The sequence below is a fragment of the Maniola jurtina genome, chromosome 14 (genome assembly GCF_905333055.1).
Source record: "Maniola jurtina chromosome 14, ilManJurt1.1, whole genome shotgun sequence".
NCBI lineage: Eukaryota > Metazoa > Arthropoda > Insecta > Lepidoptera > Nymphalidae > Maniola > Maniola jurtina.
In genome coordinates this window covers 1,491,818-1,519,808 of record NC_060042.1, presented here as the reverse complement: position 1 = coordinate 1,519,808, position 27,991 = coordinate 1,491,818, and the positions used below count along the sequence as shown (strand labels likewise).

Genomic DNA, 27,991 nt, shown 5'->3' with positions numbered 1-27,991 from the left:
CCCGTACCTAGGGTTCCGTACTCGGGTATTTTTTCCGACATTTTGTACGAAAAATCAAAAACTATTATGCATAAAAATAAATTAAAATCTGTTTTAGAATGTACAGGTAAAGAAAGCCTTTTCATATGATACCCCATTTGTTATAGCTACTTACTTTGAAAATTAAAAGTAATTATTTGTTCATGAAGACATTCTTTTGTGATGTATCCACAAATTCACGGTTTCCGGATTTTTCCTTTACTTGTGCTATAAGACCTACCTACCTGCCATGTGATTCTAGATCAACAGGAAGTACCCTATAGGTTTTTTTGACAGACGGACAGATGGACAGATAGACTTACATACAAAAAGTGATCTCGTGAAAAGGGTTTCGTTTTACTTTTTTGAGGTACGGAACCCTAAAAATTATCTGTAAAATATAAAACTAGGCTATATCCCACGACTTCGTCAGTCCACGCTGGCGAAGTCGTGGGATATAAAGACGAAGAAAAAAAAATCGATTTGGGTGGATTTAGGTTTTGTAAAAATCCTTTTTCGGACGAAAACGGGTATCAGCTATTATTATCTGAAAAATTCTGAATAAAAAATAATACGTGAATCGAACGTACCTTGGAGCTTATCATGGCGATGAGGTGAAAAAAAGGTCTACAATATATTACAGACAACTGTGTACTGTAAATATACTGTTACACTAAACAGTTTATATACTGTTCCATTATCTTGTATGGATAAAAGAAGGGCTTGATTATTACGTATATAATTAGCGAGTTTTGTTATCAATAACAAAGGATATTCTCATTTTACTCAATTTACATATTAAAAATACGACTCATTTTTCTTAAGCTTATCTGTTAGGGTACATTTTTGAACCTACTTGATTATAAAATGGTTTAATCAATTTTTTTAACCAGTATGTACCTGCCCAATATATTTTATTAACGAAGGAATGTCATCATTATTTAAATTTTTCTCATCATATTATATTATGGCGTTATCAATAATCCAACAAGTTTTAAAAACCCGACTGCGGTTTAAATATAAAAAAATATGAACAGGAAATATTAGAGGTCCTACCTTCACGACAAACTAAAGAACAAAAATCGAGCAAGCAAATAACAATGAATCATGAAGCCACCAGAAGTCCAGTGTGCTTAGACCTTTACGTTTGTTTTTATTTTAGTGGTTTAAGGAAAAACTACCATACCCCTTCCAGGTTAGCCCGCTTCCATCTTAGACTGCATCATCACTTACCACCAAGTGAGATTGTTGTCAAGGGCTAACTTGAAGCTGAATAGAAAAAAAAGTCGTTACACTGGTGCGTAAATTGAGCTACTCAGCTATGAAAGGTGCTTACAGATTGGCATAAAATTGCATCAACGGTAAACCAGGGCTATTTGGTTGTAGCAAATGGCAACTTTTGAAGGAAACTTTTAAAAAGTTGATGGGTAGTTTTTGAATTGCCCATGATAGATGAGTAGGTACTTACTTATTTTTTTCGCAGGTTATTGCACTTTTAATAAATTATTCAAGCTATCTTTTATTTTTAAAATAATTACTTAGTTAAAAATAAAAGATAACTGCGATAACTTGTTAAAAGTGCACTTACCTGCATACAATTAGCATCAATTGAAAGTGACGCTCTTCGTCACTTTCAACCATAATTACTACCTAATTACTTCACCATGACCCAAACTTCACAGTCGCTGATCGTTCCTAGTGTGATGGGAATAAAGTTGCCCAAGCACTCGAACTGAATTGCAGCTGAACTGCGCGTCGCGTCAGCGCCCCGCACGATATTCTCTCCAGCCGCGACGCGCGTACGTCACTGCCGCAGTTCAAGTGCATGGGCACCTTAATGCGCATAGAAACTTTGAGCTTTTATAAAACAACGGAGATATGGCCCTCGCCGGTTCTTTATCTATTACGCCCTAGAAAATTCACGTTCCAAAATATGGGCGGCGAAGGAATTTGTATTTGAAAGCTTAATAAAGCTTGGATTTTTCCAACTATCAACGACATTCTTGAAAGGTTTTACAGAAAAACACTCGAAACTCTTTGAACAAAATGCTTCAACAGAGTAGCAAGGTTTAAAATCCACTAAAAGAAATAAAAACAAAAGTGGTAAATCAAACAAAATTAGCGGCATTACCACTGAGTCGGGCGTTTCTTACATTTCCAAGCGAACACTCGCTCAGAACTCACGTAATGAGCGCTCAGTTCGTTAGAAAAATGCTTTTTATTTCCCGACATCCAATGCCGGCATCCGTTGCTCTTAGGCTGTGGTAAGTGCTTGCTTAGGTCCGAACAAAGTGTTTTGTTTTAAATAAACGTAAATACCTAAAATATTAATCTTTATAAAAGACTAGCTGATGCCCGCGACTTCGTTCGCGTGGATGTAGTTTTTTAAAAATCCCGTGAGAACTCTTTGATTTTCCGGGATAAAAAGTAGCCTATGTGCTAATCCAGAGTATAATCTATCTCCATTCTAAATTTCAGCCAAATCCGTCCAGTAGTTTTTGGGAGAAGGAGTAACAAACATACACACACACTCACACACACACACACACACACATACAAACTTTCGCCTTTATAATATTAGTGTGATATTCAGAATGCCTCTGCTAATAAAAGTTATACTCTATGATTCTAATCCACAAAACGACGATCAGAGTTCTACGTTCTGATGAACACTATTCACAAAACAAGTGTAAATTAAAAATTTATAACACCCCCGACAAGTGAAGGTTACAGTAACTAGAAAAGAACTGATAACTTTCAAACGGCTGAACCGATTTTCTTGAATTATAGCTAAAAACACTCTCGATCAAGCCACCTATCAAATAAAAAAACTAAATTAAAATCGGTTCATTAGTTTAAAAGCTGCGATGCTACAGACAGATACACAGATACACACGTCAAATTTATAACACCCCTCTTTTTGGGTTGGGGGTTAGTAATAGGTGTTCAGAAATACCTACCTATTTATCGATCGAATAATAGATTTTAATTATATATCAGCCGAAAAAAGGTACATAGCGCCCTGTCCTTTAGATTGGTTCGTCTTAGTTGGGGCACTGCCTTGCCCCCTGATATTTCTGTAATCCGTCAGTAAGTTATTTGCTAAGTTGTTATTTTGTCAAACATTGTACCTATTGTTTGTTTTTTTTAGGCTTTTATTCAAAAGGTTTTCTTGACAGACAGACAGACAACAAATTGATCCTATAAGTCTCATTCTAAACATTTCTCTTTTCTCCCCCCCGTTTGAGCTTATAGGTACCAGAGAGCTTTGATTAAGTGTAAGAAGTTTATCTAAATCAGTTAGTAAACTCCAGTCTATACCTCCATTGAAAGGCCTGATGCAGTTTCGTAAATCCAATTTCAGTCTTACTAGATTAATTGGAGTACTGTAGTGTTCTTATTAGAAAGTAGAAACGCATTCGGGTTGTGCTGTGGGCGATTTAGTGCATGCCATAATGGTAGGTATACCATATAACCACCACCACGGATAATAAATCTTTTATTGGTCCAATGGATAACACATTTTCATCCGAATACGTTTTGTATCGAACAATGTCATAGTTTACAAGTGAAGGTTGCAGTAACTAGAAAAGAGCTGATAACTTTCAAACGGCTGAACAGATTTTCTTTAATTATAGCTAAGAACACTCTCGATTAAGCCACCTTTTAAACAAAAAAAACTAAATTAAAATCGGTCCATTCGTTTAGGAGCTACGATGCCACAGACAGATACACACGTCAAACTTATAACACCCCTCTTTTTGGGTCGGGGGTTAAATTTTTTTTTAAATAATAAGCAATTTTGTGTTACCAATATAACCTATTAAAAAAGTAAATTATCATAAACTAGATGATGTCCACGACTTCGTCCGCGTGGATTTAGATTTTTGAAACTCCCGTGGGAACTCTTTGATTTTCCGGGATAAGAAGTAGTCTACTTTCATCCTAGGATGCAAGTAACATTACGCAACTATCCTTTCCTGATTCCAGCTCCCTTCGTCGTTCCAGCAATGCGCGGGACTTCAATTGCTTTTATACATGGCATAACATTTTAAATCAAATCTTTGAAAAGAGCAACCGCCGAGTTTCTTGCTGGTTCTTCTCGGTAGGAAAGGCGTTCCGAACCAGTGGTAGATGCTTTTGACGATTCAAAAGAACTTGTAATAGTCTAATTGAGTAAAATACTTTGAATTTGAATTTGATATAATACGATCAGCTTTAGGTTTGGTTTGGTTTATTTATAGAACAAGAGTTGGGTGAATAATTTGTCGAGAGCTTGTACAAGGAAAACTTGCCATCAGAAAAAGAACTTTCATCTAAATTAAAAAGATCAAAAGTCAAAAAGATATTAGTAATCCAACAGCGTTAGCGTTAATTAATTAAAAGTTAAAAGAAAAAAGAGTATTTAACCCTAACTCCGATGAGGCTTTAATGATAATCTTGGGCGAATATTTTAGAAGTTGTGAGCGAAAAGGTTCGACTCTTATAATCTTGTTGTGAATCGCCCCTTTAATTAAATTTAATTCTGCTTTCAGGGCAGATAAGTTTTATCTTCAGTAGTCGTCGGTTGGACTTTTGTGCTAATTATTTAGAATTTGAACGACGAGATAACTGCTGCCTTATAATTTCTCTTCTACTCCACTCAAAGGCAGGATCCATTGAAGAATTAGACGCTCACTTACCTGAAATGAAAAGAAAATAATAGTTGTTTAATTATTTTGAAGAATACCTCATAAAAAACTAAAAGCAGCTACTTGCTTGATATATTTTAAATGAAAATAAATAAATAGGTTTTAATAAAAACTTCAGGGATGAAATTGCTGTTCAGTAAATTACGGTCATCCATCCAATGATACTATATGATTGGTAAATCTCAACTTCTTTTTAATTTATCTGCTATATTTATTTTTCACTAGCTTTGAAAAAAAGCAAGGCGAGCGCCTATAAGGGTCCCGTTTTTCCTTCTGAGGTACAGACCCCTAAAAAGGCTGGTGATGGTTACCTTATGCAATCCTGAGCGCAGTCCCGGAGCCGGCAATAGCTGCAGCTGCAGGCAGAGTAGCAGGAGCCCCCGGAGTCCAGGCTGACGGAATCGAAGTGGCGTAGACCTTCGCCTGAGCTTGGTACGGTATGGGAACCACGCCATCTGGAATTAGAAATAAGCATATTTTAAAATAAGCCTAACGACTAAACTAACCCTCAATAGCTCAACAGGCTGAGGAGCCGACTGAATTCTAAAAGGTCGGCGGTTCAAACCCCACCCGTTGCACTATTGTCGTACCTACTCCTAATACAGCTTTGCGCTTAGTTGGAGGGGAAAGGGGAATATTAGTCATGATTAACATGGCTAATATTCTTAAAAAAAAAAGTAAACTAAATTTTTGCGTTTTGTTCCCAATTTTTGAGGATTTTAACCAATTTTTACCCGACTATGGCAAAGCCAAAAGGAAGGTTATTGTTTAACAGTCTATGTATGTTTGTACCAGATTCTGTGTATTTCACTGTAGCGCCTAAATTACTGGGCCGATTTTGATGAACGATGTATGCCTCAATTCGTTATTATGGTCCGGGTGATATAAGCTACATTTTATACGAAAGAAATTGACCTGAAGGATATAACAAATAAAAAATTGGGGGTCGCCAAAAAAGTTTATATCTAAGAATTTATCTTTAATTAAGAATAGGTACTTATCAAAATAAGACTAAATAAACACACGAACTATGTCTGGGCGTACTTGGCCTTCAAATAGCCTATCAGTATCACCATAACCATAAAAATCGCCCCGAAAATATGCATTCTTTGTTGATGAGTAAGTAGTTTGCAGACAGCAAGAGGTTATACAGTTAACATTCTGATAAATTATTGTTTCCTAGCTGACGCCCGAGACTTCGTCCGCGTGGATTTAGTTTTTCGAAATCCCGTGGGAACTCTTTGATTTTCCGGGATAAAGTAGCCTATGTGCTAATCCAGGATATTATCTACCTTCATTCCAAATTTCAGCCAAATCTGTCTAGTAGTTTAGGCAGTGACGGATTAAGACTACTTGGTGCCCTAAGCAATCCATGCCTATGGGCCCCCATAACCGTATGTCAACTAGAATCGGTCTTAAACCTTTACCGCCTAAAAACATTAGTTTTTTGTAAAATAAGATGATGAGATGTAACGTACTTTAGAAATGGAGTAGTTAGGTGCGACAACAATAAAAACCAAAGCATAATTTATTTATTTATTGAAATGCGCCTTGCGGCTTTCGAGGGCATTCGAATTGTCGAATGCACAAGCGGGCAGCGAGTGGGCAAGCGGGAGTGGGGTTATGACTCTAGCACGGACTCCATGTCAACTTAAAATGCCCGAATTTTCAAATTAGTCCTAGAAACTCTTTTTGGTGTGGTTTTTGGTGACGTGAGTGATACGTGATGCCCTAAGGGCGGATTTTTTTTTGTGCTTCTTCTGGTGCCCCCTCAGACGTGATGCCCTAGGCAATTGCTTAATTTGATTAAGGGTTAATCCGTCACTGAGTTTAGGTAGTAGTAACAAACATAAACACATACCTACATACACACAAACTTTCGCCTTTATAATATTAGTGTGAATCGTAATTTTCAAAAATACCCTAACATACATAGTTATCACAGGAGCTTCGGCTGTGTTTGTGTTAGCTGGCGGGCGTGCTCTGCCTTTTTGGAGTGTTTTTTTGTTAAAACTGACTGAAAAGCGCTCTAAGGGGGTGCCGTGCGTATGTCAGCGAGCGCCGGCACAGACGGGGTCCATACTTGTATAGTTTAACTAACTTGTTACAAACTTGACATTGGCTAATCTTTGTAAAGCCAGACGAGAGAAAAAAAATAGTTATCACAAGAAATCATGCTTACCTTCCACTTTTGGAGTCCATATGTTCCACAACGACATTCCAGGTCCTGTGTATGAGGTACAGGAGGAAGAGGATCCTCGAAGACTCAGGGTTGGGAGCTTCCTTCTTCGACCCCTTTCTACTGTTGGCGCTGCTGAAGCCGCTACCCATTTTTGAATTTGGAATCTTTAAGACATTTGGATGGCAACTGTTGAGCAGTGAAGACGTGTGCTGGAATTGAAAAATATATGCTTTTACTATAGAGTTTCTTTTTAGTGATTTACGTTGCTGGGCAAATAAAATTATTATGATTATGATTAACTAGAGGATGCCCGCGACTTCGCCGCGTGGATTTAGGTTTTTAAAGATCCCGTGGGAACCGTTTGATTTCCGAGATAAAAAGTAGCCTATGTCCGTCCCCGGGATATAAGCTAACCCTGTACCAAATTTCGTCAGAATCGGTTAAACTGTTGGGCCGTGAAAAGGTAGCAGACAGACAGACAGACAGACAGACACACTTTCGCATTTATAATATTAGTATGGATAGTATGGATAAGTAGGTATGGATTTTCACTTAATACCTCTGGCTTGGAATGTAAACTATTAAGTTCCAACAGAATATTTTGACGATAGATATCTAGTCACCAACACTTTCATCATCATCATCATCATCATCATCATGATCAACTTATCGCCGGCACACTACTGAACACGAGTCTCCTCTCAGAATGAGAAGGGCTTAGGCCATAGCCTGCGATGCTGACCCAGTGCGATTGGCAGACTTCACACACCTTTGATAACATTATGGAGAACTCAGGCATGTAGGTCTCACAATGTTTTCCTTCACCGTTAAAACAAGTGATATTTAATTGCGTAAAACGCACATAACCTATTATATCGAACGTCTAATAAGTTTATTTTTATATATTCTTATGCGGCAAAAGAAATTGGTATATATTCATGAAATAATTCACGAAAGCCGTCATCCCAGTTTTCCTCTAACGCAAAACAAATGTTGAGACTATCCACAAATCCGTACACTTTATTTCTGCGGAAGATAAACTAGGTCTAGGATAAGGCTGAGAGCTGGTGAATGGTTTGTTCTAGCCTTTTGGCGTCCTTATTAACAAATTTACTAAGTGAAATTCTACAGACAACACACAGCTTAAACTGGTGGATTTGGAAGCATAAATTTTTGCACGGGAGTTGCTTGAAATATACGTAAGTGGGCACTAAGAAAGGATTTTTTAAAATTAGTCTCCTAAGTTGCCATATCTCCAGATATCTCCACCACTCAAAGCACAGTTTTCTAACGAGAATAATAATAATTATATACGAATTCGTGCCATTTTTTCTAAGGCTGATGGAAAATTTCATCAGACACATGGTAAGTCAATAAGAAATTCAAAATAGATTAAAGCAAAAAACAATAATTCAAATTAAATAATTAAAAAAAAATTCAAATTGTGGACCACGTTGACACGTATAGTTTTTTTAGCTTTTAAAGTTTGATGAGTCCAGAAATTTATATTGCAAGGTTTTTGCTCTCACATTGCAATTTTAATAATAATATCTGAGTGTCAATAAAATTAAAAGCAAGCTAGGAAAGACATTTTTAACCAGTGGTAGATGCATTTGATGATTCAAAAGTACTTCTAAAAGTTTAAATGAATAAAAAAAAATTGACTTTTTGTAAATGTAGTTCTTTTTGTAAATGTAGTTCACCTGCTCTCACACTACAGTCTTTTCGCTAAGGCACTTGACTAAGAAGCTTCCCAAAGATAGTATTAACTCAAATTTATCTCCGTCCGAAAACCAGTGTCGGGATTTTTATGAAAGCCTCCTCCGATTTCTCGATACATTAATATTGCCTTTTAAATAATGACGCGTTTATCGTCTATCTGAAACCTATCCTTAAAGATTGAGCCTGGACTGAATCCAGGCTTAAGTTGTTTAAATACTACTAGCTGATGCCCGCGACTTCATTCGCGTGAATGTAGGTTTTTCAAAAATCTCGTGGGAACTCTTAGATTTTCCGGTATAAAAAGTAGCCTATGTGCTAATCCAGAGTATAATCTATCTTCAGCCCAATCCGTCCAGTAGTTTTTGCGTGAAGGAGTAATAAACATACACACACACACGCACACACACACACACATACACACAAACTTTCGCCTTTATAATATTAGTGTGAAGTGTGATTGTAAATGCAAAAGTGTGTGTCTGTCTGTTAACTTTCACGGCTCGGCCATTTGACCCATTTTGACGAAAAGTACACAAATATCTTGCATCCATCCATGGCCATCAAGTGAGCCCGGCATGCTTTCAGTTGTTATAGTTTTCAAAGGTCGAGATGCTTTTCTAGTGAAGTGTCTCACATAGCGAGTAATGGTTATCGATTTTTTTGGTACACAACATAAAAAAAATTCAAAAGAAAAATAAAACCGCCTTCAAAAACCACAAACACAAAAAAGTAAAAAGCGAGCAATTTGCTCTTATCCAGTGAGAAGTTCTGTTCTCCATCTCCGAAGATATTCATCAGATCTTCACCAAATTTATATGGGACCACCTGCACAGTATACCCTTTCAACCAAAAAAAAATCCAAATTGGTCCAGGGGTCTTCGAGTAATCGGGGAACATACATAAAAAATAAAAATATTCCGACGAATTGAGAACCTCCTCCTTTTTTGGAAGTCGGTTAAAAATGAGAGTAAAATTATTACCGACTTTTTAAAAGTACTTAATATTTTATTCAACACAATTAAAATCAAATGAACTTATACTAGAATCGCTACAAACACTTGATTTGAATTGTGAAAGTAATTTTAATTTTTCATGTGGTCCTTCTCATTTTGAACCAGATTTTATTTCCGATATATGTTTATATCATATTTCATTTCGATATTTCAGTATAAAATATAGTCCTATCCAGTGTTTCCGTTCAATTTTAGTAATTATTTTTCCATTCAATTTCACGACTCATACCCCTATTGCCATGTTGACCTGTCGCGAAGTATAGGGACCTATCCAAATACGAAAAAGGCTAAGAACTCATTGAAAGCGCAAGTACATAAAAAATAAGAAAGATAAAGTAGACAGTTTATGAAACTCGATAGTACAAAATATCCGTAAAGCCAACCTTAGGTTTTATTAACTTGGAATCTCGTTCCAAGATACATTAATATTGTCTGTAAGGCTGAGGCTGTGAGGCAGTGTGAATATTGACGCATTTATCACTCCAGCCTTCAGCTTCGGTTACGGGTATTGACTGCCAAAATCTATTACGTTAGGCGCAGCGCACACCAACAGAGCTTAGTATGTGTGAGTGGTATTTATTTACTTTGGCATAAAGGCGGCAGCAGCAAGCTTAGGCGCGCAACCCATACTTCTTATAAACCAATCGCCGGCGCACTACTGAGCACGGGTCGTCTCTCTAAATGAGAAGAGTTTATGCTATAGTCTGCTACGCTGCCCCAGTGTGGATTGGCAGAGTTCACACACCTTTGAGAACAACTAATTTTAAAAACCTAATTCTACATGGACGAAGTAAGATAGGTATACTATTAAAAGTATTCTGTGTAGTACAAGTGGAAAAACCAAACTTTTGAACGTATTAAGTGCGGTGCTCATACGTGCTATAATTTGCATATAAATATGCTTAAAATTATAAAAATATGCTTTTTAACACCCGACCCAAAAAGAGGGGTGTTATAAGTTTGACGTGTGTATCTGTGTATCTGTCTGTGGCATCGTAGCTCCTAAACGAATGAACCGATTTAAATTTAGTTTTTTTTGTTTGAAAGATGGCTTGATCGAGAGTGTTCTTAGCTATAACCGAAGAAAATCGGTTCAGCCGTTTGAAAGTTATCAGCTCATTTCTAGTTTTCTTATAGAGGTTTTTGTGTCGGGGGGTTTTAAATTTTGAGTTATTCCGAGAACACACAGTACACTGCAATTTATCTTTGATAATGAAAAAGTTGTAAACTAAAACCCGACTACCATCGTCTTAATAAACGCTGAAATATTATAGTAAGTATGAAATTGGTTTTCTGTCGCTGTGTTTATTTTCATGTAGTAAGTACATCATATTCATGAACTCGGAATTTTCTCCTCTTTCATTTGACATACCTCTCGATACAATAGCAAAAAAAAATTTAGGAGACCCCCACTTTTTTTGATGTAACATCCGTTAGGTCATTTTTTCGTATAAAATATAGCATATATCACCCGGACCTTTACAACGAATCAATGGACACCTCATTCATCAAAATCGGCCCAGTAGTTTAGGTTCTGTGTGTTCCACCATAGGGTGGAACACACAGAATCTGGATACAAAATACATACAGACATACATAGACTGCTAAAATCATAACCATTCATTTTGGCTTTGCCGTAGTCGGGTAAAAATAGATTAGGTACAAGAAACTCTATGGGTTTCCTTACTTTTCCTACGCACTTGATTACTTTTTCTCAATTAAAGCAGTTCTATAATTTTTTCTCCTAAAAACGGTGTCTCTGATATTTGCATGCTCTAATCAATTAACATGAGAGCGTTACATTCGTTTTAGATTTTATTATACCTACTATTGGAAACGGCTTCTACTAAAAAAACACTATGATCTTTATACCTCGCGACTACGATTTCACGACACGATATTTGGTCATATTTGGATTTAGGCCGAGTGGCTAATATTTCCTGGAGGATTGCTTCTTTTTGACAACTGGAGTTTAATTTAAACAGCTAGGCTTCTATGGAAAAGCTTGGGATCGAGCGTCCAAAGTCCAAACAGAAGACGCGTTTGAGCATTTCATAGCTGCGTAGGGAAGTCTTGGAAACTTCAACAGATCAACGGTGAAGGTGTTAGCAGGTTAGTATAAAAAATTGGAACAAAGACTAATATAGTATGAGATAGTAGGTACCAGTCGAAACTTCTCACCTGTAAATTAAGCCTTTTGCTGCTTTATAAAAAGCTCTAATTGCATATTTTCAATTGTTTTAAAACTGTTTTCTTAATAAGGACTTTGTTTTATGAATCGAAATCAAATTCAATCTCCAAATCAAAAGTTCATTCAAAGAACCACAACCAACAATTCTTATCAAAGTCATTCCCATAATTTGGTAACTATCGTATCCTTAATGGTTACGATAATTATTAGTCGTAACGCTGTCGTTAACTTTAAAAGTACTATCATAGTGAAGTAACAGTACATCATCCAGCGCGAGTAGCGGATACATTGCATTAATATCCAGATATTAGCATTATGTATATGTCCATTAGCATATAAAGTCTTTATCGAGAATGCGTATATGCGATACTTCGAAGAGAGAGAAAGCTCTGTTAGTCAGACAATATTATTATACAATACAATACTCAATACTGTATCATGATATGATTTGCTGGTGTTTCTTTTAATTGCAGTTCCCAAGGTGTTAGAATGCCGGTGTGGCTCCGACAAGCGCTGCATTTAAAGATACACTAGGTCTATTTTTAGGGTTCCGTACCTCAAAAGGAAAAACGGAACCCTTGTAGGATCACTTTGTTGTCTGTCTGTCTGTCCGTCCGTCCGTCCGCCGTATCTGTCAAGAAACCTATAGGGCACTTCCCGTTGACCTAGAATCATGAAATTTGTAGGCAGGTAGGTCTTATAGCACAAGTACAGGAATAAATCTGAAAACCGCGAATTTGTGGTTACATCATATAAAAAAATTTAAAATGTGTTTCAATTTTCAAAGTAAGATAACTATACCAAGTGGGGTATCATATGAAAGGGCTTTACCTGTACATTCTAAAACAGATATTTATTTATTTTTGTGTAAAATACTTTTGTTTTATTGTGCAAAATGTTGGGGAAAAACCCCAAGTAAGGAACCATCAGTGCACGAGTCTGGCTCGCACTTGGCTGGTTTTTTTTTATACAGACGAAATCAAACGAGTCCTTGGGAACCACTGGATTCAGGCGGCGCACGATTGTGGTGAATGGAAGTTCCTCAAGAGACCTATGTCTATCGGTTAATAATGGTTTTCGAATGTCATTTGTTAGAAACGTGGTTTCTATAATCTGTCGTTCACTATGCTAGGTGGTTTCCCCTAGCGTGCGGGTTTGAACCTACTTGCCCGCTCTACCTTATAATTTGTTGTTCAGTGTAAACGCTAATGCGTCGTGTTTACCCGGTATAGTTAATTTGTTCCGCAATTTCAGAATAGGTATGGTAATTTCTTAGTTTTTGTTCTACGTTTATGCAGATCCAACATACGTAGGTAACTAGACTTTTCTTCACATGTTTTTTTAAAAAAAAAAAGAATAATAGCCATGTTAATCATGACTAATATTCCCCTTTCCCCTCCAACTAAGCGCAAAGCTGTATTAGGAGTAGGTACGACAATAGTGCAACGGGTGGGGTTTGGACCGCCGACCTTTTAGAATTCAGTCGGCTCCTAACCCTGTTGAGCTATTGAGGCTTATTATTATTATTGACTATTTTTTATTCGAGACTTTTCCGCAATTTTTTTTGTCATGCAATTTAATTTAAATCACACTAATATTATAAAGGCGAAAGTTTGTATGTGTGTGTGTCTGTTTGTTTCTCCTTCACGCAAAAACTACTGGACGGATTGGGAATGGAGATAGATTATACCTTGGATTAGCACATAGGCCACTTTTTTATTATGAAAATCAAAGAGTTCCCACGGAATTTTTAAAAAACCTACATCCACGCGAACAAAGTCGCGGGTATCAGCTAACTAAGTCATATAAAGGGGATTTTTTAAATCATACAAAATCTACATACTTACATACTACGTAAGACGTGAATCATTAAGGACAGAGCTACTAAATGTAAATTTTGATGGTAACCTATAATTTGATAGATAGGTAAAATTCGTTCGTAATAACAGCAACACTTTCCCAAAGATCAGTGAGACGAAAATATAAATAGCAATCTTCAATATATCTATTTTGATGTGATAAAATAACACTTCTCTGTATATCGTATTCATTTAATTTTATGACTACAATCTCGTATGATGATAAGAAATGATGCAATCTCAGATTGAACGCGCTTACATGAAAGAGGTATGGCAGTTATTGACTATACGCGTAGATATAAATTATAATCAAGATCAACTCATTTCCGCCCCACTACTGAGTATGGGTCTCCTCTCAGAATGAGAAGGGTTTAGGCCATAGTCTGCCACGCTGGTCCAATGCGGATTGGCAGACTTCACACACCTTTGAGAACATGGAGAACTATCAGGCATGCAGGTTTCCTCACGATGTTTTCCTTCACCCTTAAAGCGAGTGATATTTCATAACTGAAGAGTTAATGGTGCGTGCCCGGGATCGAATCCCCGACCTCCGATTAGGAGGCGGACGTTTGCACGCCATGCTTGGCAGGCTATGCAATTTTACCTAATTTTTAGACCAATGTAAATAATATGCATGTACTCACTATATCCTAGCAAAATAAACACCATTATCATTATTATCATTATCATTATAGCCAGTTTATTAATGAGCACAGGTTTTGTCTAGAAATGAAAGTAGAAAAAAGCTCCTGAAAAAAGCTTACAAAGCTTACAATCGAAGATTATGTAAATGACAAAAAAGCTTGGATCTGACTCGCTCCAGCAATACACGGCGCTGCAATCGCTTGTATAGCACAGTATGGCATATTATTGTAAATTGAATACTTGAAAAGAGCAACCGCCGAGTTTTTTGCTGGTTCTTCTCGGTAGGAACGGCATTCCGAACCAGTGGTAGATTAATTTGACGATTCAAAAGCACTTGTAAAAGTTTAGTTGAATAAAAATATTTTGTAATTTGAATGAGAAAAGTTTGGCAATAATCCACCACGTCAATAGACGAAATCGCGCATAATATTACAATTATTAAATTAAAAATATTAAATAATAAGTAATAACAGTAAATATGTGCATTCACCTTATTTCTATACAATTGCTAATTGTTTATATTATACAATAATAATATGCTTGTGAATTTTATACCGTATTTTTAATTTTTCGACCTAAATACTTACCGTTGTGACATTGCGCACACTTTATTTAATTATCTTGCAATTGTTGATTCTGACCACCGCCCTGGTGCAATGGTGAGCGCTGGGTCTTACAAGCGGGAAGTCTCGGGTTCGATTCTCGGCAGGTTCAATTTGGGGATTTTTAACTTCCAAATTATCTTTGATCTGGTCTGGTGGGTAGCTAGTTCATCATTTATCACCAGGTGAGATAACAGTCAAGGGCTAACTTGTTAATGGGATAAAAACAACAGCCAAGTGTCTAACAGTTCAACCGGTTCCAAATGAATTTCCAGTGTCATACTGGTCTACATCATCAAATTAAATTAACCTTATAACCCACAAATTCATATGCACAGACGGCTAAACTGTTTCTAAATGTAAATACGAACTGGCTACTTTGATATTGATAAGTATTTACCTCACGAACAAAGCCACACTTTAAAAAAAATAGCGAGCAAACGAGCAGGCGGGTCACCTGATGGTAAGTGATTACCGCCGCCCATGAACGTTTATTCACCAATTCGTATATCAATAGCAAAGCAACTAAATTCATACAAAAGTACAATGTAAATACGACCCACTGCACTTTAATTAAAATAAAACATCGGAACCATCTTTTTTAGCTACAACAGGAACCAGACATTTACGAAACACATTAGGCGGGTATTTCGTTCACAAAACTTATTCAATGAGGCACGTAAAGTGAGAATCGGACTCATTTACGAAGGTTCCGTATAAGTAAAAAAAAAATTGTATATAGACTAGTGTTTGGCTGCAATCAGACCTGCTAGCGAGTGATGATGCAGCCTAAGATGGAATGGAACGCGCTTGCTTAGAAGATGCCTAACATAACATATAACACCATGTAGGATAGGTACCTGGTAGATGAACGATTAAGCGGAATTCAACTTCTTATATTTTTTCTCAACTCTCATAATAATTTGAATAGAATAGAATAGAATATGTTTTTATTCAAGTAAACTTTTACAAGTGCTTTTGAATCGTCCAAATACTTTACCACTGGTTCGGAATGCCGTGCCTACGAGAAGAACCAGCAAGGAACTAGAACTACTATACAATCAATTGCAGCCCCGATCATTGCTGACCTTTACTCTTAATATTTTACGTTACATCATTACGTGAATATGTAATTGATATGGCGGCCATTTTAAATTTGTTTCCTTGGTTTTTATTATTTCTTGATATCATAGCGGCAATAGAGATAAACACTGTGAAAAAACTCTTTAATCTATTATGGCTGACAGACAGACAGGCAGACAGCGGAGACTAGGGTCCCGTGGGCGCCCTTCGGGTAGGGAACCCTAATAAGGCACGTAAAATATAACTGAATAGTTAAACGGATAAACTGGTTGGCTGCTATTGTATCGTATGCATAAAATAACAATAACTTGTAAAAAAAGAAACTTGATCGAGTCAGGCGATGTTTTTCTCGATCATGTAATGCTGCGTCCAGACTACGCATGTTACTCTACCGGCAAAGTCGTACCGCCAAGCGATTTAGCGTTCCGGTACGATGCGTGTAGAAACCAAAGGAGTATGGGTTTAATGTAAACTGCCATACTCTTTCCATGTTAGCCCGCTTGCATCTTAAGTTGAATTTGCTTAGACTTAATTAAGCTCCTACTTCTATAGAGATATAAACTTACATACATAAAAGTAAATAAACCTGCATGCACGTTACATAAACACGTATTTGTACCGGGCGGAGGATTACACACCGGCAGGGGAAACCAAACGGCCGCGGGTTAGGGCGACAGGTTACTGTTCTTTCTTTATTATTTACTAGAGGATGCCCGCGACTTCGTCAGCGTGGATTTAGGTTTTTTAAGATCCCGTGGGACTGTTTGATTTTCCGGGATAAAAAGTTGCCTGCTACAAAAGCTACCTCGGTACCAAATTTCATACAAATCGCTTAAGCGAATGGGTTTTTAGAAATCCCGTGGGAACTCTTTGATTTTGCCTTCGTCCGTCCCTGGGATATAAGCTAACTCTGTACCTCGTCAGAATCGGTTAAACTGTTGGGCCGTGAAAAGGTAGCAGACAGACAGACAGACAGACACACTTTCGCATTTATAATATTAGTATGGATAGTATGGATTGTCGCACATATTAACAAAACAAAATATTTTGTTATGTTCGACAACTTACCCACTATCTGGCAGCAGCTTAAAATATTTTTTACACTGAAATTTCTAATCATATTAATTAAAATATTCTAATCAAGAATACAACTTACTTACAAGTAACACATAATAAATAAATTTATTATCTATTCTATTGTAAGTATAAAAATTATAATTAATGCAATAATCTATGTTCATATTAATTAATTTGCAAAGCCAATTTATTTAATTGTATTAACATTTATTAATTTTATTTTTGTTTATATTATATTCATATACGAGTATTACTAGCTGATGCCTGCGACTTCGTTCCCGTGTATAAAGGTTTTTAAAAATCTCGTGGGTAATTTGTACAGCATCCTTGCCTTTTCGGATGACGGGAAGGAAAGAAAGATTCGCATCTTTAAAAGTCCAAAGCTTATGTAATGATGAAAACACGTATGAAGTCAGGATAAAAACTAGTCTTAGCAGTTATTAATGTTCTACAGGCTCATTAGTGGCGAGTTCATTAGATCTGTTTGCGAAGATGTACATCAATATTACATTAGTATTTGCTATAAAAACCTTCGGTACAACAACTTTCTTATCTACCTAGTATCAAGCGGGTATCACAGAACGGGACAACTTTCTTTAGACTAGAAATTAACTAGAAAGGAAATGTGTAATCTATTTGTCATTAGTGAGACTAACCAAAACATTATGTATCCACTCATGTATAAAATCTATACCGTACATCCCAGTGTAAATACAAAACCCTTCTAGGATTTATTTTTAACCTGAGAACAGTTATACCTAAATTAATTAACCGAGTGTCAAATAAAAATCGTAAACGGTACATTGTTAATGCGAATCAGGTACCCACGATACAGGATTACCTAGTGTGGGTACCTACCACCAGACACAGAAAAATTGTACAAGACTGTATTTGGTAAATAAACATTTTTCTTCATTTTTTTTCATTTTCACAAAGCGTGAGTAAGATGGCTTTGTCTTAAGTTTTTATAATCTCGTGAGAATTCTTTAATTTTGCTGGATAAAAATGTCCGCCTCCGGGGTTCAAGTTATCTCGGTATCAAATTTCATCAAAATTGATTAAATAGATGGGCCCTAAAAAAGTAACAGACAGACATACATTCGCATTTTTAATGTTAAGTGTGGATTTTTAAACATTACTATGTAATAGCGAAGCTCGATGTTTTAGTAGGTACAATAAATAAATTGAATAGGTAAAAACGTTCAAGACTTTTCGACATATACCTACCTACATAATTACTCATTACTTAGAGCCGATTTTTAATCGTCAAATAAATTTTATCTGAGGAATAAATTTGTGGTTTTGACACTTTTTGTATCGGAAATCCGTCAAAAATTCCTAAGATAAACTTGTAAATAGTTAAAAAAAAGAAACTTTGCAATTTTTTTTTTTCTTTTTTCTTTTTTTTTTTTTTGATGATTGAAAATATTAATCTGAACATAACTGACAGGGTTGGACAAGTAACAATTAAAACAAGTTCAAAACTGCTTAAAAGTGTTTTTTAATAAGAAACACTTATTTTAACAAAATATGTTTTTTTGAAAACTACTGAATATTTTACCGCATTGAACATCGATGTATCAGGCAGACAAACAATTAATAGACGTGGCAGTCTTTTCTCATGATATCAATTTAACGGGCATTTATCGTGATGTAATTCCAAACGTATAGCGTTTCCCGTTCCCACTGACCGTACCAAATCGCCATTTAACACAATGTGAGTAGATTCCGTACGTGTCGATTCACGCTGATAGAAATAGCGGCTTTCAATATTGGGACACTAATATAAACCTGCTTGAAAATAAATAAATAGGTACCTTTATTTAGCCAAAAACTACAAATAAAGGAAAACTACAAACAAGGGCATTATAGTCCCTAGGGAACCAAAGAACGTTAAAACTTCGAAAAAACGGAGCGAACTGAGAATCACCTCTTTTTTGAAGTAACTGCTGGGTTTCATGCCGGCTTTTCTCAGTAGAATCTTCTTTCTGAAGTGATATAATATATAGCTAAGAGACTAGTTAAAGTAGAGATTAGTATAATTCCAGACATAGCTAAGAGACGAGTTAAAGTAAAGATTTCAAAGACAGTTCAATCTTCTGGACAGATTGGGCTGAAAGACTTGCAGATAGCTATTATAACGTGGACATCCGCTAAGAAGAGATTTTTAAAGATTCAACCCTTAGAGGGATTTGAAACTTATGTAGACTACGCGGACGAAATTACAGGCACATAAAAGGCAAAGGTGAGTGACTGACTGACTGACATACAATATTGGTGGTATATTGTTCAGGTATGATATTGATCGTTCGCATTCCACGATGTAGCTGTTGACATCGGTGTAATAGGAGTTGACATTTGACTTGGTTCGGCTCGGTTGAACATCGTGATGGTTCAGTGGCGTGACTCGCGTGTATGAAAGGTGATACTTTAGGGCTTACAACGAATTCCAGGTCTTAAGAGGGCTCTCTCCGTCACTCGTTTCATACAATCGTAATTCCAATTTCATTTGAATGTTAAGCAACCAAAGTCCATGAAATTTTGCAGACGTATTCTAGAAACTAATATCTATGTCTGTGGTTTTCCAGATTTCTGTTAAAATATTCGGTTTCAAAGTTACGTGGTCTTAAAAATTTTCATACAAATCTTTGAGCCCCTGTAATTTTAAAACTACATATTTTTAGAAAAATCTAAAACACCACAGACACAGATATTAGTTTCTAGAATATGTCTGCAAAATTTCATGGACTTTGGTTGCTCAATATTCAAATGAAATTGGAACTACGATTGTATGAAACGAGTGACGGAGAGAGCCATGTTAAGGCCTACACAGACGAGGGACAGTCCTCCGGTTACTTTTTTCCGTAAAAATAGATCGCTCACATCGAAAAATGCACACGAGGGAACAAAAGTACCCCGTGCAAGAAGTACCCAAATTAAGTACGGGGGAGACTTCGAAAAAAATTGAACTAACGCGCGTTCAAGGCGCGTCAACGTACTGGCGTGTATGTTTTTTGGTAAATTCTACTTTCATTAGTTATAGCCAATATCTAGAAAAACAAAGTAGGTAGGTAACCTAACTAGGACACATTAGAGCATCTAAAATGTCTGCACATTAGAATTTAACAGATTTTACGACTTTGATTTAATCAACTTTCACAAATTCTAATTTTATTGATTTTTGATCTACGCTCATCACCTTCTATCAAATACTGAACACAGAATACTCTCAGAAATAGAAGTGTATGGGCCACCACACTGACCAAGTGCGTATTAGCAGACTTCACACACCTTTGAGAACATTATGGAGAACGCTTAGACAAGGTTTCCTCACGATGTTTTCCTTCAAAAGTGATACTTAAATTGCTTAAAACGCTCAAAGAATTCCGAAAAGTTAATTGGTGGGTATTTCACGCCGGAAAAGCTTCTATCCCTATATCAAGCTCAAGTGAGATCGTGCATGGAGTACTGCAGTCATTTATGGAATGACTCTGCCAAGTACCAGCTTGATACATTCAGATCATTAATTTTGATTCGCACCAGAAGACTGATTGGGGGCCTAGGCGCTGGTTAGTTCTAAGAACATCGGTGCTAGGCGCCTCTTGGATATGATTATATCGAAGACTAGAGGATGCCCGCGGCTTCGCCCACGTGGAATTTGTTTTTTTAATCCTGTAGGAACTCTTAAATTTTCCGGGATAAAAAGTGCCCCTATGCTACTATGAACTCTGTGCCCTTCCCCGGGATGTACCCCATGTCTGTACCAAATTTCATTAAAATCGGTTCAGCGGTTAGGCCGTGAAAACGTAGCAGACAGACAGATAGATAGACACACTTTCGCATTTATAATATTATTAAGTATGGATTGGATCAGGCGCCGATCCAGGCCTCAAAAAAGGTTATGGGCATAGACAGCCACGCGAAAATCGGCCAAGTGCGAGTCGGAGTATGGACCCGCTCATAATCGACATACTTAGTGCATTCCTACAAAGATGTTTACAAAATATAATATAACGCCCTGACCAAGATTTTGTAGTGTAGTGCCACGTGGGCAAAGCCGTGGAACGAACACTAGTAAATTACTAATCCTGTAAAATGTTAGTTTTTTCACTCACAAAAATTACAAAAGTAAATGTGTCTTTGTCTGCACATCACACTGTCACATTTAGACTCTTAACTACTAAACCGATTTTGATGAATTTTTACAACTTCAAAGCCAACCGTGATAGTATGACATCACAAGTCTAGGGTTGTGGGCCTGCCCATCGTGCCCACAACGGATAAGGCACCCGATTCAGCTCTCCCCTCGCCACTTTACTATCGGATCGCGAGGTATTGTAAAAGTTTGCTGTCCGACTTTGTCGAAATACCACGGATTCAGTACAAAGCATTCGCTTCCCCGTTTCTAATACGCAATACTAGAATTGTTATGGAATGCCCTTCCGGCTTCCGTTTTTTTCGCCTGTGTTTGGATGGACTTTCAAAAGAAGAGTGATAAAGGTGACCTTCTAGGCATACGCAATCCACCTTAGGCTACCTACTATTTGGTGTGATTGCAGTCAAACGCCTATTTTGCTTAGGATACCTATATGGATACCTAGAGGGTAAATTGCCACTATAGTTAGAAGATCATTCATCAGGACAGAAAGTTGAAGTCAATAATAATAATAAATATCAAGTACAGTTAAGTGGATCTAGACATACTCTAGATCTATTTACGTCCGATTTCAAAAAAGGCTGTGAAAAAGTACAACATCACCGTTGGTAATTGCTTCTTTTGAGCGAGGGAGTTTCAATTTTATTTACAAATCCAATTTAACTATTGTAAAACTAAATATTTTAAATTGTGTACCTACAAAATCTACTTAGGATTTCCCAAATAATTACTAAAAGAGTGCATTCTTAAAAGTTATTTCATTTACAGTCTAATGTTTTTAACCTGTTCCATTTTTTTTAGGCAAGAGCATTAACTATGTTATCGATAAAAATAATTAGATAGGCTGCTACTGCAAAAAATAGGTAGGTCTATAAATTATTATTATTACTAGTCTTACGAGTTACGACTGTGCGGCTAATCAAGTACCTAGTTATTTATTATAGATTACACTTTGCAAGGTATTAATTAATTATAAAGAGGTCGAATACCTCCGAGACCGAAGGATTAGCTATAACATGTACTTAATTCGGAAACCGCGCAAATGCAGGCACTAATGAATACTTGCTATCAAGTTACGTCTAGGTTAGACTACCTACCTTTAGCACTAAGCCTAGCTTTTAAAGTTAAGGTTTAATAACTTCACGTAAACCTCTGCCATTATAATTATGATCGTGGATCGTGGAAGAACTAAGATCCGCAGTAATGAATATAGCAACACAGAGAACATAAATGAACAAATAATCGTTTAATTGTTGACTAAGAAACAAATAATTATGTTTGTTAATCTTCTGTACTAGCCAATTGACGTTTATGCTAACTATATTGCGCGACAGGTTGAGATGGCAACCGGGGTGGGGACGCCCCGCACAACCTCTGACACACGGGTTAAAACTAGTCTATACTAATCTATTACTTAACCTAAATTATCTATGTTTGTTTGTAGGAAATTACGAGTATCTCTGAAACTACTGAACTGATTTTGAAAATTCTTTCAACAGTAGAAAGCTACTTTATTCCTGAGTGACATGACTATATCATATTTTCAAAAAATTAGAGATCCCTACGAAAATTGTAACAAGCTACCCGTGCGAAGCCGGGGGCGGGTCGCTAGTGTTGACATATATGTAATTACTATCAATAAATCACACAAATGAAACTTTATAATAAAAAATTACGCAAACTGCAATTCATTTGCTTGTAAAACCGGCAACAAGAAAGTAGTTTAATTATTATGCATTCACCTCCAATCCGTTCGCATTCCTTTTCGAGTTGCACCTTGCAATTATCGGAACACCATTTCACTTGGAATATCGATATTTATAACAATCGATAAATCTAACAAGTAACAGCACTGCACTAAAAATCACACCGGACCGAATTCCTCTAATCAAAAGTTTTATTTCACTCTTCTGATGAAATTACTCGTATTTTTATCAATTAATTTTTCACAAATATTTCTTTTGAATATCGAACTAATTGTCTTTTGTTTATATTTCCATATTGGTCGTTTTTTTAATCGTTTGTTTTTTTTTTCGCGGAAAGATAAAGAAATGGTACAAAAGCGCGCGCTCTTAAGGAAACTGTCTATTGAACTGAATGATAGATTCTCGGCGCACGCGCATGGGTGATTTAATGGTCATTGTACATTACGAAAAAGACGCGCGGACCGCTTGCGTTTATCGGAATTCATTTTTAGGGCCCCGCATCAGAAAGGTGCCAACGGAACCCTATTACTAAGCCTCCGCTGTCTTTCCGTCGCGTCCGTCCGTACATCTGTCTGTCAGCGGTTTGTATATCGTGAACCGTAATGGGTAGAAAGTTGAAATTTTCACAGAACGTGTATTTCTTTTGCCGCTATAACAAAAAAAACTTACAAACAGGTCACTATAAAAATAAAAAAATAAAAGTGTTATTTCTTGTACTATGGTATGGTATGGTGTGGTGTGGTGTGGTATGGTGTTCGTGTGTATTCTAAACATAAAACGCACATGAGGCGCGGGCCACGCGTGCGGTTCGTGTTTAATGTGCGATCAGCTTAAAGATCCTACGGATTGTTTATAGACATTAGACAGCTTATGATTAATGATATCAATTATTTAATGAAAAGTGGACAAATTAGCCATTATTAGTTTTAAGTGAAAAGTAGATAATTGGGCGTCACTCATCTTTATTACTAGCCGATGCCCGCGACTTCGCCCGCGTGGATTTAGGTTTTTCGAAATCCCGTGGGAACTCTTTGATTTTCCGGGATAAAAAGTAGCCTATGTGCTAATCCAGGATATTATCTATCTCCATTCCAAATTTCAGCCAAATCCGTCCAGTAGCTTTTGCGTGAAGGAGTAACAAACATACACACACACACACACACACACACACACATACAAACTTTCGCCTTTATAATATTAGTGTGATTTGTTAAGTTATTTACCTCTGTGGTGCAGCTTGAGTTACTTGCTTCAAATAACAGGTTTAAGGTTTGATAGAAACACAAATAAACTTACAAACTTGACAGCATTTTTGAATTTTCAAAATAAATTTTGTCCAGAAATATGAATGCCTTTCCTAGCAATAATTTTTTTAGGGTTCCGAACCGCAAAAGGAAAAAGGATCCCTTATAAGATCACTTTGTTGGCTGTCTGTCTGTCCGTCTGTCTTGTCTGTCCAGAATACCTATAGGGTATATTCCGTTCACCTAGAATAATGTTTGGCAGGTAGGTAGATTTTCTACATCACAAAAAAAAACGTATTTATTCATGAAAAAATAATAATTAGTATTTTCAATTGTAAGATATATACCAAGTGGGATATCATATGAAAGGGCTTTACCTGTACATTCTTAAACAGATTTTTATTTATCCTTTTGCAAAATAGTTTTTGATTTATCGTGCAAAATTAAAAAAAAATACCTGAGTGCGGAACCCTCGGTTCACGAGTCCGACTTGCACTTGGAAGGTTTTAAAAAAAAAATGTTATCATCATTTCAACTAAGAACAGGTCTCCTTTCAGAATGAGAAAGTGTTTAGGCCATAGTCCACTACGCTCTCCAAGACATATTATGGAGAACTCAGTACGCAGGTTTTCTCACGATGTTTTCAAGCAGGTCGAATTTCAATTGCTAAAAATGCTTATTTGTTTACTAAGACAGCCTAGTTCGGTGAAAGGAATAAGCTAACCAGAGCGAGGGATGGTGCAAGATGTTGAAAATAAAAATATTAAACATAATTATCTATACATAAAATATTCACAAAGAGGTAAGTAACATTTGTTAGTTTGTGAGTTTATTAATTATATAGGGGATAATAATCTCCGAAACTAATGTCTCGATTCGGAAAATTTCTTCTTTAACTGATAAGATAAGATAAGATAAGATATATTTTATTTAGCTCAACAACAAATATAACATAAACATAACAAGACATATTGGTCTAAATCAGTTATAATAACAAAACATTACAGTGCACCTGTTTTTCGAACTAGTGGAAACATACAGGGCTTCCAGCTCTTTTTACCCGACTGCGGCAAAGCCATAAGGAAGGGTTATGATTTTAGCAGTCTGTGTATGTATGTATGTATGTATGTTTGTATCCAGATTCAGTGTGTTCCACCGTAGCGCCTAAACTACTGCGCCGATTTTAATAACTTACTTATGTATGAATCGCGGACGAAGTTGCGGGCAAAAGCTGGCAATTGTACAACAGATTAAGTAATAGTATCCGAATCCGCGACTTTTAATTGTTTTTTAGTACTAGGATATCATGACTAGGTAAATGGGGTGCTAATTCGCCGCCGTTGAGTGATCATACAATTTCCTCAAAGTTGGCCAAGCGTAGCTAACGCCTTCCACTCTTCCGTAACTTTGTTGTTCACTTGCTTACCAAATAGTTTACAACTCAATGTCAAATAATATTTTAGTATCTACTTGTTAATGAAAAACAAAGCATTTTAGTTAACACATCAAAATTATTGAGAAACGAGCTGATGCCCGCGTGGATTAAGTTTTTCAAATTCCCGTGGGAACTATTTGATTTTTCGGGATAGAAAGTAGCCTCTCTAGATCTTTAACTAAGTATATCCATGCAAAAAATCATATCAATCCGATGATCTATTGAAGGACAAACCAAAAAGAAACATACAGTATACAAGGCACCAATAGTCATTATATGTTACTTAATAAAATAATAATATTAACCTAAGCCATTAATATTCGAGGCATAGGAATATAATAAGTGTTTCAATTAACTAAACATGATTATGCAATTTCTTCTTGATTTTAATCTTAACTCAATCTTAACTTATCTCAAACTCAAAGACAGAGACAATTATAAAATTCGACCTAGAATTAATGAAGGCAATATTTTAATGATATCATTTTCTTTAAATTAATTGAGCTTGTAATAGAAAATTCCCATAGATAATTAATTAGGAATTATTTACGTGTGGTTTAACGTTGATTTAGTGAAGTTCAAGAATCTTATTGATTTTTAATATTGATGTTTTTACGTACTTTTAAATTAAGTAACAGGTATCATTTTAATGGAGCCTTCCTGCGGGGTGATTCGCTAACTCAGTGTGTAACAATGAATGATAGCCACCGAGCTTAATTTTTACTCCATTGAAGGTTTTCTACGAAACTATTTTTTAATATCACCCAGTTAAGCAACAATGTAGAAAGGACGAACCTCGATGGCTATTATTCAGTGTTAGACACAGAGTTAGTGAATCACCTAGCTGAACAGTATTTCGTGTCTGCGTTCAAGTTCTTCTTGTTTTTATAACCCTATTTTATTGTAATGATGTTATTGTTATGCTCTTATAAGCAAATAAGACCTCCTAATAAGGACTAAATATGCAAAACGAGACATTATCTAATGCAGACCTATTAGGTAAATTAATGAAAATGATAATTTAAAGTCAATTAAAAACCTGAAAGTAAGAATTATTATTATGCAGTACAATTTAACACAGGGTATCCAATGTAAAAAAACCGGCCAGGTGCGAGTCAAACTCGCGCACTGAGGGTTCCGTACTCGGGTATTGTTTTTCGAAATTATGCACGATAAATCAAAAACAAAAAATCTGTTTTAGCATGTACAGCCCTTTCATATAATATCCCACTTGATATAGTTATCTTACTTTAAAAATTAAAAATAGGTAAGTACTAGTTAGTATTTGTTCATAAACACATTTAAGTAAATTTATTTTGTGATGTAACCACAAATTCACGGTTTTCGGATTTTTTCCTTTACTCGCGCTATAAGACCTACCTACCTGCCAAATTTCATGATTATATGTCAAAGGGAAGTACCCTATAGGTTTTCTTGACAGACACGACAGATGGACAGACAGATAACAAATTGATCCTATAAGGTTCCCGTTTTTCCTTTTGAGGTACGGAACCCTAACTACAGGAGATACCACTTCTATTAAATTATTTAGAATTCTATGGGTCTAATATAATCTGATCCAGAGTCGTGCATAGCCGGGCGACGTGCTTGTATTAATGCATGAGCTACGTCTGTCAAGGCAAATAGAAATTCTTATCGAAAAACGGTAAAAGCTGGGGCTGGTTTTCATTATATCATTTCAATTTCAAATGTACCTAGTACCTATTGGAGAAGTCCTTAGCGATACCTGCCTATACCTTTATTTATTGCTATTGGCGATTTCGTAATTGTTGTTCGTAATTGTTGTTGTTGTTTCGTAATTTGGCCTTAGTGTTATACAGGGTGGAATTTTGTAATGCCACCTGAAGGAAAAGTACTCTTAATACTGTAGATAGATACTCAAAGAAAACATTCTTTTATTTTTGAATAAAAAGAAAATTTCATTCAAAGATTTTCGAAAATTCGCTTGCCACACCCGGGAATCTAACCGACTAAAATCTATAAAAATTACAACCTGTACTTTTATTGCATAGATCGTCAGGATCAATCATAAGGATCAAATCTCTCTAAGAAACTTGATAAATTAAATGAACGGAAAACAATGAAATCTGGACTTATAAATTCAATGAGTCAAGTTAAAGCTATTTAAATCAAAGACCTATGTTAGTAATTAATATTTATTTATTATTGACGTCATTAATCCACTGAAATGAAAAATTACTATTTAGATAAGACGATTGCAATTTGCTTTGCAGATATTTTATAAAAAAATATTTTTATAAAATAAATAAAAATCGGTTTTAGAATTAGATGAAGCCCTTTCATATGATATCCCACTTAGTATATTAATCTCACTTTGAAAGTTGA

General features: G+C 36.1%; 1 protein-coding gene and 1 long non-coding RNA gene across 3 annotated transcripts in view; one reads left to right on the top strand and one right to left on the bottom strand.

Moving 5' to 3' along the window:
* Positions 1–23,315, bottom strand: part of LOC123871605 — a 148,789-nt gene extending 125,474 nt beyond the window's left edge. For both annotated transcript variants that reach the window (XM_045915498.1, XM_045915497.1), the window contains exons 1-3: positions 22,982–23,315; positions 6,892–7,100; positions 5,021–5,164 (exon numbers count right to left, since the gene is read on the bottom strand). In XM_045915498.1, the coding sequence (XP_045771454.1) occupies positions 5,021–5,164; positions 6,892–7,040 (293 nt within the window). In that variant the 5' untranslated portion in view covers positions 7,041–7,100; positions 22,982–23,315. The remainder of the gene's footprint in view (positions 1–5,020; positions 5,165–6,891; positions 7,101–22,981) is intronic.
* On the top strand, positions 26–27,991 carry LOC123871636. The gene is made up of 2 exons (XR_006797299.1): positions 26–106; positions 27,935–27,991. It is a non-coding gene; the product is annotated as an uncharacterized LOC123871636 (long non-coding RNA).